At 32.9% G+C, this 16,544-nt stretch overlaps 1 protein-coding gene across 3 annotated transcripts; it reads right to left on the reverse strand.

Moving 5' to 3' along the window:
* Positions 1-11,265: 11,265 nt before the first annotated feature.
* On the reverse strand, positions 11,266-14,669 carry LOC133858483 (glycerophosphodiester phosphodiesterase GDPD1, chloroplastic-like). Of its 3 annotated transcripts, XM_062293956.1 has the most exons (8): positions 14,440-14,669; positions 14,147-14,346; positions 13,023-13,082; positions 12,863-12,943; positions 12,579-12,779; positions 12,403-12,498; positions 12,114-12,310; positions 11,266-11,669 (listed from the first exon to the last, which is right to left on the reverse strand). In XM_062293956.1, the coding sequence occupies exons 1-8, from the start codon at positions 14,513-14,515 to the stop codon at positions 11,435-11,437; spliced, it is 1,146 nt and encodes a 381-aa protein (XP_062149940.1). In that variant the 5' UTR covers positions 14,516-14,669; the 3' UTR covers positions 11,266-11,434. The 3 variants fall into 3 exon arrangements, with proteins under 3 accessions (XP_062149940.1, XP_062149941.1, XP_062149942.1); XM_062293957.1 differs by lacking the exon at positions 13,023-13,082; XM_062293958.1 differs by lacking the exon at positions 12,863-12,943 and having other exon boundaries at positions 14,440-14,668.
* Between the last annotated feature and the right edge of the window lie 1,875 nt (positions 14,670-16,544).

A 16,544-nucleotide genomic window follows, 5' to 3' on the forward strand; every position in this document is an offset into this window, starting at 1 on the left:
GAAAGGAATACGACGACCCATTTGGCGTAAAACAGACTCAAACTCCTTTCCCCCTTGACGCTATATTTTAACAATCGTCTAAGAGTTCTATTTGGGATTCCACGAAATGGTTCAAGGTTTTTTTTTTTTTTTTTTTAATTGAAACGAGACCGAATGCATCTAAAAAATAAGCCTAGTGGACTTCGACCTTTGTGTGTGGGAATAACCAAAGCTGTTGAAGCTCCCTTGAACGTTTTCTAACCTAGTAAAAATAAAATTGAAATTCTACGAAGGAGTTATAAAACGCAACCATCTTCCTAGGTTCAATAATCAAATCGTATTTATAAATAAATATAAGATTATATAAATTAATTTTAATTAAATTTATTAAATCAAATTGTGTTAAAACATTAATACAAAATATTATAAATTATTCATCATTTGTCTCGTTTAATTAAATAGATTAAATTCGTTAATCCCGCTGACAGATCGTCTAAGAAAAAGTTAGATGTGGGTTCAGATTAATGGGGTGGAAGGAATTTATGGACGGTGGTGGGGGTAATTTGGTCTTTGGGAAAAGAGGATGGTATTATGGTCATTTTAGCGTTACCCCCACAAATGGGTTGCGAGGGTGGTAGGGAGGGCCTGGTAATAGTGAAGTCAGCTTGTGTCATGCTGACAGCTGGAGCTCAGAAGTGCTTTGAATGACATTTTTTTGGAAAGTACAAATTTCCCCTTGGTTCCCTCTCAAGTCTCAACCTGGCCTTGGCCCATGGTGGGTGGTGCTCATGTGAGGGGCTTCCATGGTTAAAGTCGAAAAGTACGTGCCATAATTGCCTGCAGTTCAAATTGTACCAATTCCTGCAAGTACTGAGTACTCAAGTACTAGTCTAGAGGCTTATTAAGTCGCTTAGAGCTGTTCATAATTAATTACCTCCAAATTATAGGTCGTTACCAATTTATACACGTTTTTTGCTTTGGTAAAAAGGTAATTTGAACACCGCCAAGACACAATTTACTCCATCAGATCTCAGCAGTACTGAACGCAGACAAATTGGACTTGGGTCTCATTTCTTTTTCTTAACAACTTGCACACAGAGAGAGAGAGAGAGAGAGAGAGAGACAGCAGAAGAAGCAATCAAGATTTGTGGTGGAAAACGATTACTTTTAATGTGTAACTTGTCATTGAGGTTAATCCAAATACAAAGAAAAAGAAAGAAAATGAGGAATTGAATGTTATGATATGTTTGGATAAATTGCAATTTTTTAAATTAAATATTATTTTTCAAATATTAAATTTTATTAAGATTTTATCTAACTTTTTTTTTAATTTTATCTCAAATTTTTTAAATCATTCAAATATAATTTTAAAAATCAAATTCTTTCAATATTAGTAATTTTTCAAAAAATTGTACACTCAAACATTAGAATCTGGTTATAGGTTACTTTTAAAGGTTAAAGAATTTTGTATGTTATTTTAGAGTAGTTTTTGCTTTTATTTTTTTTAGTTGTTTGTTAATGTATTTGTCTTAATATTAAAAGAAAACAAAATTAGAGATAAAAAATAAGAAATTTAAATGTTATTAATGATACAACTAGTTTGAAAATATATAGTAATTTTATATTTAGATGTGTGGAAAATAAGAATCTTGTTTAATTTAAAAAAGAAAAATAAGATCAGAGAAACAAAGGAAAATGGAAAAAAAAAAAATAGAGATATATTCATAAAAATAAATAAGATATTTACATTAAGAAATAGAGGGATAAAAGTGTAGAAATGAGTAATTTTTTTTTAAAAAAAAATGTGAATGTAGCCTATTGGGTGCACGCATGGGCAAGCCATAAGAGTGATTAATTAATAAGTTAATTATTTCGTAAAACCATGAAGAAGAAGAAGAAGAGGAGGAGGAGGAGGAGATGATCAGATGGAGGGAGAGGAGGGGGCCAGTGATACTGACAAATCCTTGAAGATTCCACAATACGAATTCCCATTGGCATCTCTTTTTGCAAAAATCAATGCCATATCTTTTATCTTTGTGGAATGAAAAAGAAATTTTTTGGTGGATTTAGAGAGGGGTACTTTTGGACAACTAAGAAAATCATTGTGGCCTCGTGGGGGGTGGGTAAAGGCAATAAAGGTCAAGGACCTACTTGCCCCCAAAACGACGGGCACCCACGTCGGATTCAGGGTAACTGACAAAAATGCCACCTTCAAATGGTGCCCCATTTCAAGATTTCCTCATATCTTCTTTTCTCACAGTCCTGGATCAGATGGAAATTTTAGGATTAGTTGTTTAAAGAATCTACGCTTCCGAAAAGACTAATGTATCCTCTCCCACATCAACTCCAATTTTTGCCTATTTCATAATTTATCTAATTTCTTCTTTAATTTTTTTGTAATGATAAATAAAAGTCAATCTCAAAACTCATACCAAACAATGTTGGGATTACACAACGCGGAGCACCGTAGCAGCTCACCTTGAGTTTGCTAGATTTTATTAAATAAATAAATTAAATTATTTATTTTGGATATTTTAAATAATTAAGAAACATATTTTTCTTATTTAAATAAATAAGCCCGAGTCACGCGATGCTAGCACATACACGAATACATGCAATAGGCTTTAGATGCTATGAGGTGCACTTTGCACAATCTCTCGATCAATCGAGAGTACAAAAACCTAAATGCGTCAATAGATCGATCAACATATATTTTGACTATTTTAAAGTAAAATTTAAACTTCATTATATTTTAAGAATGACTTTGTCTAACCCTTTAGGCACCCTAGAAAAGAGACAAAATTCATTTTAAAGATGTTGTCCTTGTGATCAAGCCTTGAAGTCGTATTTTTTGTTTTCATAATTTTCCTTTTTTCCATTCATATTTTTCAACTGATTTAACTCTCATTCCTTCCATTAAGGGTGAGGAATTGGTCGGGACATTCACTATGGTTGGACTAAACTTTCTAAACTGATTAATCTCTATTATTTTGGACTCTTAATTAATTTCATTTAGCTTATGTGACAAAATTTAAACCACAAGTTGAAGGGAATTCGACCGCAGGTAAGCCGCTCCCTTACATAAAATAACAAAAATATACTCAATTAATATTAACAAAAGTTATAAACACAGTTAATGATAAGAGTTATCAATTCTTTCCAATCTAGCTAGTCCAATCCAGTTTACTTCGTTTAATTCAATCCTAAACGTTAAACACGTCTTTGCTAGGTTTTACTTCTATAAATACTTTATTCTAGTTTTGTCGAGGGTCACATTTTCTCTGGCTTCTCCCGTAGCCTTTTAATTTTTAATATGTTACAACTTAAAGCACTAGCAGTAACTTTTTTTTTTTTTTTTAATTTTTATTTCCTTTCTTACATCCTATAGTAAATCTTATAAGGATTTACTCGAAAATTTTAATCTTGATAAAGACAGATGTGCCGGTAATTGACTTGGCACCATAATTGTCAACCTAATTAAAGTTCTTAGGCCAACGTTTTTGCGGCAGGGATGAATTAAAGGACAATTGACACGTTAATAGAGTGTGTGCATAATTTTTCGTGTCGAATAAGAAAGGGATTAAGTGTATAAATTATTTGGTGAAAGATATATATATATATATATATACTGGTCCCAATTTGCATTGTGTTTTGTTGGAAAGTAGAGAAGGTATAGGAAAACTCGAGTAAGTTGCAATTATTACAATTTAAATTTCCAATAAACCTCTATCGATCAGTCAAAAGTAAGGAAAACTCGAGTAAGTTGCTCACGAACACGTAAAAAAAAGTGATATTTTAATGCAAAAAGGGGAAAAAAAAATCCCACAAAATAGTCACATTTTTATAAATGTTTACGTTGTTTTCATCTATTAAAATATTTACATATAAAGTAGCCATTTTTTGTAATTTTTTTTTTTGTTTATATTAAAATCACACTGACGTTTTTTTTCTTTTTTTTGGTGCTGTATTTGATCAGCTTAATTTCATGATTTGCTAACTCCAAGATTGCTATGCAAATCTTTGTTTATTATAATATATCATTTTCACAAACATTAGAAGAATCTACACTAAATCTAACCAATAAACTCACAATGAGTGTAACTAGCTTGAACAATGAACATATATAACCAAATATTCTTTTTACATGGGGCAATAAAATGCATGCACATTGTATTTTTTTCAAAACTTATTCATCGGTTGGTTTCCTTAAGAAAAAATTATTATTATTATTCAATTATTGACCAACGGGCTACGTGCTTTAATTCATCGAAAATTGACACTTCATTTTACAAACATTCTCTTGATGGGCGAGGATGTACAATAGTGTATGCATGTGAAAGTCTTCCATGAACTCTAAATTGTGACCTTTTAGAGGTCTCGATGGTCAAGACATTCAAATATTCAATTCGAGTCAGACCACCTAAATCCCTATTTAAATTTGTTTTTAATTGTTCTTCATGGTTTGAGAAAAGATTTTGTAATATTTTCAATGTTAATCTCTCAATTACCCAATCACTACTATGTATTGATGAGAAGTTGTAGAAGCATCTTGTTGCTTCGAGCTTATTCACAGTACGTAGCTTTTCGTTGTGCTTGAATTCCATATATAATTGATTTAATAATTGCTTGAACAAACATTTATAATTTAAATATAATAGAAATTTGTATTGATTTAAGACTAATTTATCTACAATCCTAGGTAACCCAACACTGAATGCGACATAAACTAATAAAAAAATTAAGGAGGAGGCCGTGTCAAAAACAGGTCTCATTTCAGAGAAGAAATCTCAAATCTAAAAGGAAATATACAAAGTAAAGTTGTTCATTTCAAAAACTTCAATGTCATGACTCAAAGTTTACGTTTCTGAAAAAGAATTAACATCAAAGCCACTTGTCAATCCACGTATTACTGTGACCAAATTAATTTAAGGTTGCTTTCGAGAGTATCGCTTGGATTGGTTGGTGAAATAAAGTCCCTGTAGATTTCAGAACAACTCAAGCCTACATGAAGAAACATCATCAATAATTTAAACACTCATTATAGGAAGTTCAGTACGATTCTCTTTATAGTCTACGATACTTACAAACTAATATGTTTAAAGGTTACGTTGGTTTACCACTAATTTAATTGTAATGATAGATCTTGTACAAATTTTTTAATTTTTCCCACCGCCTTTAATAGTTATTCAAAATGGATCTAGTTTTAATTATTTCAAACTGGGTTAGAAAAAATTCTTCAAATTCAGCCTATTAAATTGATATTTGTCTTGAATCACATGATTCATGTAAGAATGACGTACTTTTTATTAATCATTATTAAAAATGACCGAGAGTTAAGAGCTCAATTAATCCTATTGAAATTGCATGTGATAATCACATTTTTAACTCATAATATAAGCTCAAAATATGATCGAGGGTATTTTAGTCATTGAGCCTTATGGGGGGATGATATATGAGAAATCAATTTATAAAATAAAAAGATATTTGAGTTATTGGATCCCATGTCATAGATGCACTCATGCACTCAAAATTAATAAATGCAAAAGATATTTATTGCAACATAACAAAACAAAATAATAATAATAAAATAAAAAAGAAAGAAAGAAGAATAATAGTATTAAGAAGCCAATGTCATGATTGGAGTAGTGGTGAAATAGGAGGGTTGGTTGTGGAATTGTATAAAGATAGAAGTGGGGGAGTAACGTGGGACGGTTGAGATTTAGTTAGACTGGAGCCTCAAACATTGACAATTGAAGATGCCTGATTCCGTAGGGAGAAGGGGAACCCCTGGTTTCCACAAATATTTTATAGAATTCTGATGACTCAACAGAAAAAGAGAAAATAAAAAAAATAAAAATAAAAATAAAAATATTATATATATATATATTGAAGGATGAGATTCCCACAAGCAATTGCTATTAACCCACTTGCACCAAAAAATAAAAAAATAAATAAAAAAGAAAAAACAAGGGTTTGGGCTTTCGTAAGCCGAATTGCGGCTATGATTTATTTTTGTTGTCTTTCCTTTCTCTTTCTCTCTTTTTCTTTTGTTGGGGGTCAAAGGAGTTTGCGTGTGGGTGTTGAAGAGGGTTTTAAGGAGCGAGAGAGAAACGTCAAAGGCTGCAATTATTGTGTTTTGAGTAAAATATGTTGTTTAGTTGAAAATGTCTTTGTGCTTGTTATGATCTAGAATGCCTTTTGTTCCCCTTTTAATTTGGTTTGGTTTTTTGGGCTGCTTTGGGTTTCTCTTTTCTTTTTTTTCTCTTGTTGTTCGTTTTCCTTCTGGGATTGCCCTCCTTTGAAGCATCTAAAACACCCTTGAGATTGGATTACATGTAGACCACCTAACATGTTCACATTTAAAGGTTATACTTGGAAGGAAAAGAAAAACCTTGCAGGTCAATATTTTACGGTAGAATTTTTTTTTTCTTTTCTTTGGCAAGGGAGAAAGAGAGAATATTGACTTTTCTCAAGAAATAATTTGAAAGACACCCATTTGTTTCTCCTTCAAATATATATATTATAATGATTCAAAATTCCGGTTGTCTTCATGGGTATCCAATATAATTATGGGAACCAAGAACATTATTAGCCAATTTTTCTTTTTCTTTTCTTTTACTTAATTATAAGCTGAAAAGAGGGGATCTTGATTCTTGATGTTGAAGAGGAAATAGTGCTCGGTACTTTATGTCAATCATATATGCATCATGCCCTATTTCTTAATCATCCCTTTCCATGTTTAAAGACGAAAGTGGTCTCCTCACCACTAGTCACTTTTTCAGGTTTTATTTTTGTTTTGGTGGAAGACTTGATCTTTATCTCCTTTTTTTTTATTTATTTTTTTTAACAAAAAAAAAATCCCAGAACACGTTTGTAGACAAGGTACTAGAAGATCAAACTCCAAGACTTTGATTTCCCGTTGTCCTTTGAGAAATAGATAAATATAAAAATGTCATGCTATATATATATAACAAAAAAAAAATAACAGCAGAAGCAACTGTTTATAATTTATGCCATAGATTTCAAAGTTGACCCAGTTGGTCTAAAATGATGCATGTGAATTCCACAGGGGGATGATTGCTTAATGTATCGAGAAACTTAGAGCCCATTTCTTCAATTTGAAGCTACAATTTTGTCAACTCGTCTGGGGCATGTCATAAGATTTGTAAGAGGATATATGTAAGCATCAAATACAAAAAAGAAAGTGATGAAGCGATAGCTGCCTTTCTTCACATATAGGCAACCAAAAAAGTTGTATGACTTTATAAACATAATCGTGACCCGACTTGGATTTTACAACGCATGAATAGTCGTCCTATTTGCTCTGTTGCCCAATTCTACTTGGCTACGTAAGCTCGAACAGACCCGTGATAGCAAGCTTCCAATACCCAATTGGCTACCTGTCGGGTACGCCCCAGCAACTTGCAAGCAAAAATACATTTCTTGGAAATTGTGCACATTTTAGCTAATGGTTATGCATATAAAATTAAAAGTTATATTTCTTCGGTACGGGTAAATTTAATGTAAAATTAACGTGTTAGGACCGAAGAGTTTATTCGTTCCATTAAATGTGTAGGGTTAGGCCTGGAGTCAGCTTTTCGACTTTGAGGGGGTCAAATTGAAGAAAAAAAAATTTAAGAGGGGCCAAAACTGAAAAAATAAAAAAAATTAAGAATAAAATTTAACTTATTTTTTTCTTTTTAGATTTATTTTTGGGAAAAGCTTGGAGCTTAGGGAGCCATGGACCCCCAAGACTCTACCTAACTACACCCCTGTATAGGGTTATAATTGATCTATATAATCTTGTATATATGCTTGACAATTAACATAATCCGAACTCAAAATGCAACATTTAAAGCTGATATTTTTTGATACAATTCACAAATTAACATAAAATTAACGGGTTAATATCAAAAAATTTAATCTTTATAATCTTTTATATTCGTATGTCGACAAGACTTCAACATGACAAGCAAATAATTTCAAATCGTTGGTGCAAAAGTTAAAAGGAGATTCCAGTAACCATAGTCAGCTGGAAATTGGAGGTGATCATTTTGAATAAAATGATGGGTCCAGGATCCTAACTGACGAGCCTCTTTTGAATTGTCCCCCAGTTTAATACTTGTACGTATAATCGTACATGAAACGTACGTTTTTTTTTCCCCCCTGGTATTAGCAGCTGTTTTTAACTGCCAAACTAGAAAAGTAGCTTTCATTGCTTCGAATCGCTCAAGGCTTGAACACTTCAAAGAAACTTCCTCAAAAAGCCCACCTAATGACAACAAAAGATCCGTGTCTTTGGGCATGTGAACCAACTGGCCCTTTTGATATCATCACTCACATAAAAGGTACCTCTCTAACTCTCATTCTACGAAACTTACAAGGTACAGATTCCACTCTTAGAAGCAAATCTCGCCGAGTCATCGTCTTTATCTACTTTATTCTTGTTTTAGGGATTCTCCAGGATAAGCATTTTTCTAAGCAATTGAGAAAGGTTTTTTTAATAGAGTCCAATTACTTACTCGGCCATGTCTCGAACAGTTCAAATACTTGTTCGGACATGTGAGTTTCATCAAGAATTTTTCACGATTACAGTCGGGCATACTACAATCTTGATAGGGGATTACAACCAATACTAAATGTAGCTAATTTTGTACGTGTTTGTCTCAACCAACACTAACATTTATCGGGTAAACTACAAATCTCAAGCTATTGATTGGAAAAATATGAAAATTGACAAATGATGGGATGAGAAACCTGGTGGTTGTAAGTTTAAAAGGCAAATAAGACAAGGAGTAGGACAAAAGACCTTCCATCTCAAGCATTTTGAAGAAGGTTCCCTAAACTTGTAACTCAAAGTACTAACCTGAGGTTTCTTTTCATTTTGTAAAAAGGGTTAAAATTCTTAATATTTTCATTTTGCAAATAAGACAAAAAAATTAAAAAATAAAAAATAAAAAAAAAATCAAGTTTTCAACGTTGATTGATTTGGTCCTGCCTACTGTAGGAGGCCTATAGATCAAGTTTAGAAACTAGGCCGAAGAGTCGTCCCCTGGGCCTGGGTATATTTGTGGAGGGCCCGGCCCTGCAAGAGCTGGTTACTATAGTACTATTATTTCAAGGAGTCAAAAAGATGACGTGGATCACTATAGTGTCTAAATACCCAATAAAACCTTTTTTCATTAGTAGTCCACAACAAGGCTAGAAGACACAACTAATTTGATCCATTTTGAAACAAATTATTGTTTGTTTCTAGTTTTAGAACTTTGATAATTGCATTTAAAAAAGAACTCAAGAACATGTATGAATCTGAATTGGTATCTACTTACAACACTAGTAGCAGATACTTTATAGTATGAATTTAACCATGTATGAATCTGAATTAGTATTTGAATTAGTGGTTCACTTCCATAAATATATATTAAAAAAAAAAATTGTAAAAATTCACAAAAAATCACCCACGTCAATTTTTCTATATTTTCCCTAAACCCTTATGTAGCTATAGTGTTACCCAATGAATTAAATATTAATAAAAAATGACAAAAAGTAGAAAAGTAAAAAGAAAAAAAATAATAAAGAAAGAATATTTAATTGATATAAGAAAATATAAGTGAATCTATTGTGGAATTTTTTTTTATAATGAAGCAAACAATAATTTTTATCTCAAAATTTAAAGAAAATAATTGGGTATCTGCTTCTAGTGCTCTTAGTAAAGGAGAGTAGCAAATGACATATAATATTGATGAGGAACAACCGAAGTATAAAAGTCTCCTACTTATAAGTTTAAAAGGTGAATTGGTATGTTGCAATTGATACAATATATATATAAAAGGATATGCAGATGCGGTTATTATTCGCACCTGCACTTACGGATGCGGTTATTATTCACACATGCACTTACGGATGGTGGTTTTGCTATTAGCATTTGCATGGGCAAATAACAGATGTGGATGGTTAATACCCACCCGCATATACACTCTTACTAAAAGCACAACCAACTTCATGATCTTTGAACTAGTAGTGGTGAAGGCATTGGTTACTTTGCATGCAAAAGATTTCAACCGTGATTTGGTTACAACAAATCTTTTGTAAAGGGTGATGTAGTTCAAATAGTGAATATTGTGAAAGTTAAGGAGCGAAATAGGATATATATGAACAACTAGTGGAGGATACCAGAGGTGTTTCAAATATGTTGCAAAGTTGGTAGATTTGTCACGCCAAAATAGAAGCTAATTTTGTTCCACATATGCTAGCCAAAGCAGCAATTAAATAGGTGATAGATAAAGTTTGCATAGAATAGATTCTTATTTGTATATGTCATATTGTACTATTAGAGCAACTAGCCCTATATTTTTTTAATATGAATGAAGAATGAATTTTTCTCTTAAAAAAAAAAAAAAAAAAGATAGTTACAAGAATGAATAGTAACCAGCTAGGTGTATTAATTATATTTTCAATGAAAGTCTCGCACTTACACCGAGTCCAAACTTAGATTATTATTGAATTGGAAATTGAGATCTTAATGTAAAAATTGCCTAAAACACAGAATCTAATCATGATTTATTTGACCAGAATTAGGAGATGTTTGGCATTGCGATTTTGTAAATAAAAAATTCGATTTAAAACTAAATTACAAAAAAAGTATTGTTTGGAAATACATTTTTAAAAAATTGTAATTTGAAAACACATAAAAATTTACGTTTTCAAATCTCAAATATAGTGGTGTTTTTTAAAAAACTCACGTTTTTAAAGTCAAAAATAAAATTTTAAATGTCAAACTGCAATTCAACTAAATATTTAACTACATTTTTAAAAATCGTTTTTGAAATCACAAACTTAAACCAACCTTAATCATATATAACGTTCTCATATGCATTATAGTACCCCAATTAATAGAATCGGACACATTGACTTGTTGACAACAAAAAAAAAAAAAAAAAAAAACTTCTTGGTTGCTGATTTGTGGAGACAATTGTGAGTCTGAGAAGGCAGCCAGCAAGTGTAAGCGGGTGTTGGATGAATTAAAATCTGGCCCACGAATTTGGGCCTCGATGACAAATCATAGTAGCAGTCTCAAAACCAAACAAAAAATTAGAAAAAAAAAAAAAGAAAAAAAAAAAGACATAAAATTCAAGAATTCTAAAAGTTAATCTTTGTGTCATTCTAACAATGATATAGTTTTTAAAATTACCATTAAACTTGTAATTGATCGTTATTAAATTTTGATCAAATTATAATTTTAAAATCCACCCCATTATTAGAAGAAGACAATAAAAACATGTTGAATTACTCGAAAATCATATATGCAAAATGATGTATGAGAAAGGATAACTCATAACTCTAGTCTATATATACAGAATTTTGAGTTGAGGGAGGGGTGGGGAACAACAAAGTTGAAGAAAGTTTCATGCTTTGGGGGGTCTCACGACACCACATGGTACGTGTATTATTGCTATCAAGCATATAACAACTCGGGTGGAAGTTCCAGGAGCGAAGAGAGTTGTTGCTGCAAAAATCCAGGGCTTGTTTTAGCCTGCATCTGCACTTCCTCTCCAAGAAAGCTATCTTGTTCACCGTCCTCCGCCGGCTTGATCCAACCTGAGATTGCCTCTGTGATTTCTTCAACCAGGTCAACAATCACTCCGTCAACACCCATAAGGTGTTCCATGTAAACCACCTCCGCCACGTTACTGCAAATACCCAACTATTTTATCATTGAATTGGCAACATTGATCTCAGATCTAAGTATTAGAATATTAATTAAATGATTAAATCAACTTGCTCAAGCTTAGTACTGTCAGAGCGCAAAAAACATATATCTTGTCTGGCAAATGGTTGTAATTGTGAAATATTTGTTTGAATGGTAGTAAAAAGTGATTGTTGTTTGTGATATAAAGTATAAAAAGGTTTTGAAATTGTTTTATAGAAAAGTGAAAAAGTTTTGTTTTGTAGTGGATTTTTTTATTTGAATAATAAAAAAATTATTGATGTGATATAAAAAGTGAAAAAAAAAAAAAAAAAAAAAAAAAAAGAGAATGTTTTTTATTTGACTTTTTTTGGGAGAAATGAAAAAAATAAAGGGGAAACAAGAGTTGTTTGCCAAACAAGCTCTAGCAGACTAGCAATTAGCTTACTTCAATTGGCCGTAAGTTACAAGGGAAAGCTTGGACTCTTTGATTCTAGTCACTGCTCCTGAATTTCTAAAGATGGCTCTGACTTCAGATACAATTCCTTGCAACCCACCCGTCAAGCACACCTTGATGGCCTCGTCCAATGAATTCCTTCTTATGTCGATGTAAATCTCGGATTCGCCATTTGTGAGGAAGAACACCTGGATTATATCCCTCGTCATATATTATATATTGCTATATATATATATATATATATATATATATATATATATATATAAGAAAGTGATCTTACAGGGTAGGTGGTCTGCAATTTCCTGATCAACAGGGCAGCATCAGGTTGAAAGCTGGAAAAGATGATAGGCCTGTACTTGGCATACTCGTTTACCACCTGTCCCAAGAATTGAATCAAGTAGTGCCCATTTCCACAATGCAAAAAACAATATTCAGCTTAAGAGTAAGCATATATACTTGCAAGATTGCTTGAAGAACACGAGTGAGTTCTTCCTCCGTATATACCACCTGATCATCAAGCTTCAATTCAATATTGAAACCGATAGAATGTTCAACTTTCTCGAAGGCCTCTTGCAACGTGCATAAAGGGTCATCATTTTCAACCTTCCACTCAAAGATCTTCCCATCTTTTGTTCTTCTAAAGAGAGGCTTCCCCACCTGCATTTTGACTAACTAACATTTTAAAAAGAAGCAGGCATGCAGTACAAGGAGAAAAGGGAACAATGACGATCGATAGTTACACTTCCAGGTTGTTTCTGGGGTCCATAAGAAAGAAATTCAGCTTGAGTGAGATCTACAACTCTTTTCTCAACAATGGCACCCTAAAACGAAGATAGATGATAAAATCAAAAGTTTAGTGCATGTACATAATAGAGTGAGATTTTTGGGGATACAATCAACCTTGTCTTCAGTGAGGATGAAGCCGTCATGGAAAATGACTGGACAACCATCTTTAGAAACCTACAAAAATAGGTTTCGTTTATAGTTTCTTCTTAAGGTTTCTTTTCTTCCATCACCCAATAGTAAAAAAGTAAGCCAAACCAACAAAGACAGACAAGTAAACAAATTAGTACCCATAAATTCAGGCAATAATTTAACATTTGTGCAACAATATATAGTACTAATAATTAATTCCGATGTTAAAGATCAAACAAATGAAATTTGTCATGTTAAAAATTAAAGAAAATAAAAAACCAAAACCAAACGAAATGTGGGTTACATCTAAACAAATAAATTTAATTGAGAATGACGTGACAATGTCACACAAACGTACAAAAGTGTTTCAGCCTTTTATGATAACCAATTTAAAATAATTATTAACAGATGAAGTTTTCAAAAAAGTTTCAATTCAGTTTAAAAAATTATCATATGTTTATTAACACGTGAGAATTACATATTTTTTTAATAATATATATATAATTCATTTGATTTTTTTTTTTTTTAAATATATATGTTTATCGTATCCTAAAAGAACACATGATAATTTTAGAATAAATTTTTGGAGGAAAAACTCCATCCATTATTAACATGAAATTACGCTGTTAAGGACAGAAATTACGCAAAATATATCCTGACACGTTGAACAGTTATACACGTGGCCATGAAAAATCTAAACCGTCTCAACGACAGGTTCGCGGCGAATGGAGACAAGATCTGCAGCTTTTCTCTATTATTAATTAATTATAGGGTATTCTATTATGTAAACAGAATTTTAATTATTTAATTTTAAAATAAGGTTTAAGATTTTTTCAACCTAATAAATTTTATTCTTTAAAATTTTATAAAATTTTGATCTAATTAAATCACCAGCCTTCTCGCTAAATTAATATGTGACACCAAATATGAAATATTTTGCAATTAAAAAGAAAAAAAAAGGGGGGGAATTAGGCAAATGGGCCGCAAACTCTTTTTTTTTTCTTCTGTTCGTAACATTCTCGGACTTATAAGAACCCAGAAAATAAGACAACGTACGCAGGTTTTTGTCTTTTGTTTTTTTTGTTTTTTTTTTTTTTATGTTTTTTTACCTGAACGTCGAATTCGAGGAAATCGATCGGCAATTTAGCGGCGGAATTGAAGGAGAGAATCGAGTTCTCTTTAAAGGATTTCATTCTTGGGTCCGAGGATTGCAGCATGTTCATTCCGAAGCCCCTGTGTCCCATCACCATAAAATTCGGGGAGAATTCATAGCCACATTTGACTTGATCACCATCGTCATCATTAACACCTAAGCACAAAAAATAAGACCCAGAAAATTAAATTAAAAAAGAGACTGTAAAACAAGAAAAAGAAGGAAAAAGTTTCTTATTCAAGCACTGACCTTTGAGGAACTGGGTGGAGGAGAGGGAAAATGCGGCATTATTGTCAGGGACTTGATGGACGGCTTTGAGAGCCATTGCTTTTCTTCTTCAAAATTACTGAGTAAATTTCAAGATAATTGGACGGGAATTTCGAACCTTGTTCGAAGAGAGTGAGTCACAGACAGGGTGTGGCCCTGATCGAGGGCTATGTACAGGATGGGCTTAGGCCTCAAAAGCCCAAAACTAAATAGTCTAATAAATAACATAAGTTTACTATATGGACAAAGTTTTCTTTAAATTGATTTTTTTTTTCAATTCATTCTACTAAATTTACTATGTAATTCAGTTTAATAAACTTCATTAAAAAAAAAAATATATATAAAAAAAATTAGTTGTCCGCCTAATTTAAAGAAATTTTTTATCTTAATTAGAAAGGGATTAATTTGGATTGAAATTTTGATAATTTGTTTTAAGAGGAAATTGCGGGGATGGGTCTATATTAGTTTGTGATTATTGGAACCAATGTAATTTTCGGCGTTTTCCACGTCGTCCGTGACACTTTACAGCCAAGAAATACGTTAGCAAATGTCTGAAACTATGTCCCCAATACGTGTAGCGGTGTAAGAAACAAAATATAAAGTTGTTGTCAAAGCCTTAGCCACATTTTCTCTCGGAAATTTGATTGCCAACCGATCACTTCTTCGTCACACAAGTTGGGAAATAAGAGAAGGAAAATAGAAACCCAAGTAAATCTGTGATGTCAAATTCAACCATTTCAAAATAGCAGCCAATCAATTTAATAGCGATATTTTAATTAAAAAAGAAAGAAAGAGTGTCTAGATTGCAGTACACGTGTTTAGCATAGATTCTTCTCTAAAAAAGCAACTGTTTAGGGAGATTAAAATGAGTGGCCACTTGTCCAAAGTGAAGTCCCCACTCCCAGACAGATTTTCAGAAGATGATCATGTATCGCGCACCAACCAACAAGGCGCTTTTTCTTTCTTTCTTTAATAATGAGCAACTTTCGTGAATCATGCCCTGGCATGCAACAAAATATCCAATCAAGTTAATCAACAATATTCAAATTAAGTTGGCTGGATCAACAATAACACCTTTTACAAGACTGAGTTGGCTATTTACTCTGGATTTCCAACAATTTGATATCCCAATTGTTATGACATCAAATGTGAGAGATTAAATTCGCTTAAGCAAGTGACTTTCTTATTAATTTTCTCACATTTATTATCTGAATTACTACTAATCTAAACAATAAAATTGATGAGAAAGTCTACCCATCTGCTTCCAACTTAAATGCATGCACGCAATTGACGCCCAGACATAGAGTTTTTTTTCCTAGAGAGAGAGCGTTCCTTCTTCAACAAATTTCTTGTCGGGGGACTCCTAGCCTCTTAGGGGATTTTTGTTTCTCCTGGAATAGATTCGGTGGAGGTTTTGTCTCCTAACTCTTTTGGATTGTGGAGTTTGTTTTGTTGTTATTTCTTGTTTTTCTCTAACAAGAAGGCTTTCATGTTAGCGTTTGGAGTCGAGGATCGTCTGTTTCCTCGTGTCTCCGGTGTTCTTTCTGGCTGAACCTTAGAGGTGTTATCCCCGTGTGCCGGATCTGTGACTTTCCACCGGCTTTTTCACGACACGCGCTCCCCAGTAGTTTTCGCCGTCGTCTTCTAGTCCGGTCATCGTTCTCTGGTGGTCTCGACGTTCATTCCTGCTCGGCGTGTGGTCTGCACACGATGGGGTTTCTTTTCCCGAATAGGCGCGTGGGTCACGCCCTGCTTTTTAGGCCTTTGGTAGTGGTGGTGGTCGGTGATTTGCGGCGATGTTTTGCTGTTGTGGGAGCTTCAAGGGACGGCGCGTGCAAGGCACGCGCCGCCTCCAGTGACAAATTCTCCTCCTCCGGTGATGACAGTAATTGTTTTTCTGTTGGTTGTGTTTATTTTCTTGTTTCTCCTGTTTATCAGAGTGTGTCTTGGTAATGCGCAAATGTTTACAAGATTAATTTGTTGGCAGTGATTGTTAGATCAGCCATCTTTTCTTTTTTAATGTGTGCTTTAATGTAAGGAGAGACTCAAAAGAAAATATTATGCAGGCACGCATAAAGTGTTGGACA

The sequence above is a fragment of the Alnus glutinosa genome, chromosome 1, assembly GCF_958979055.1.
Source record: "Alnus glutinosa chromosome 1, dhAlnGlut1.1, whole genome shotgun sequence".
In the NCBI taxonomy this organism is placed as follows: Eukaryota; Viridiplantae; Streptophyta; class Magnoliopsida; order Fagales; family Betulaceae; genus Alnus; species Alnus glutinosa.

What these genes read in the sequence shown, in the direction of transcription:
- LOC133858483 (XM_062293956.1), bottom strand. Translation starts at nt 14,515, where the DNA reads ATGGCTCTCAAAGCCGTCCATCAAGTCCCTGACAATAATGCCGCATTT. An exon ending in CTCCACCCAGTTCCTCAAAG is followed by an intron (nt 14,347 to 14,439) that starts GTCAGTGCTTGA and finishes TTTTGTGCTTAG; the next exon opens with GTGTTAATGATGACGATGGT. An exon ending in CCCAGAAACAACCTGGAAGT is followed by an intron (nt 12,780 to 12,862) that starts GTAACTATCGAT and finishes GTCAAAATGCAG; the next exon opens with GTGGGGAAGCCTCTCTTTAG.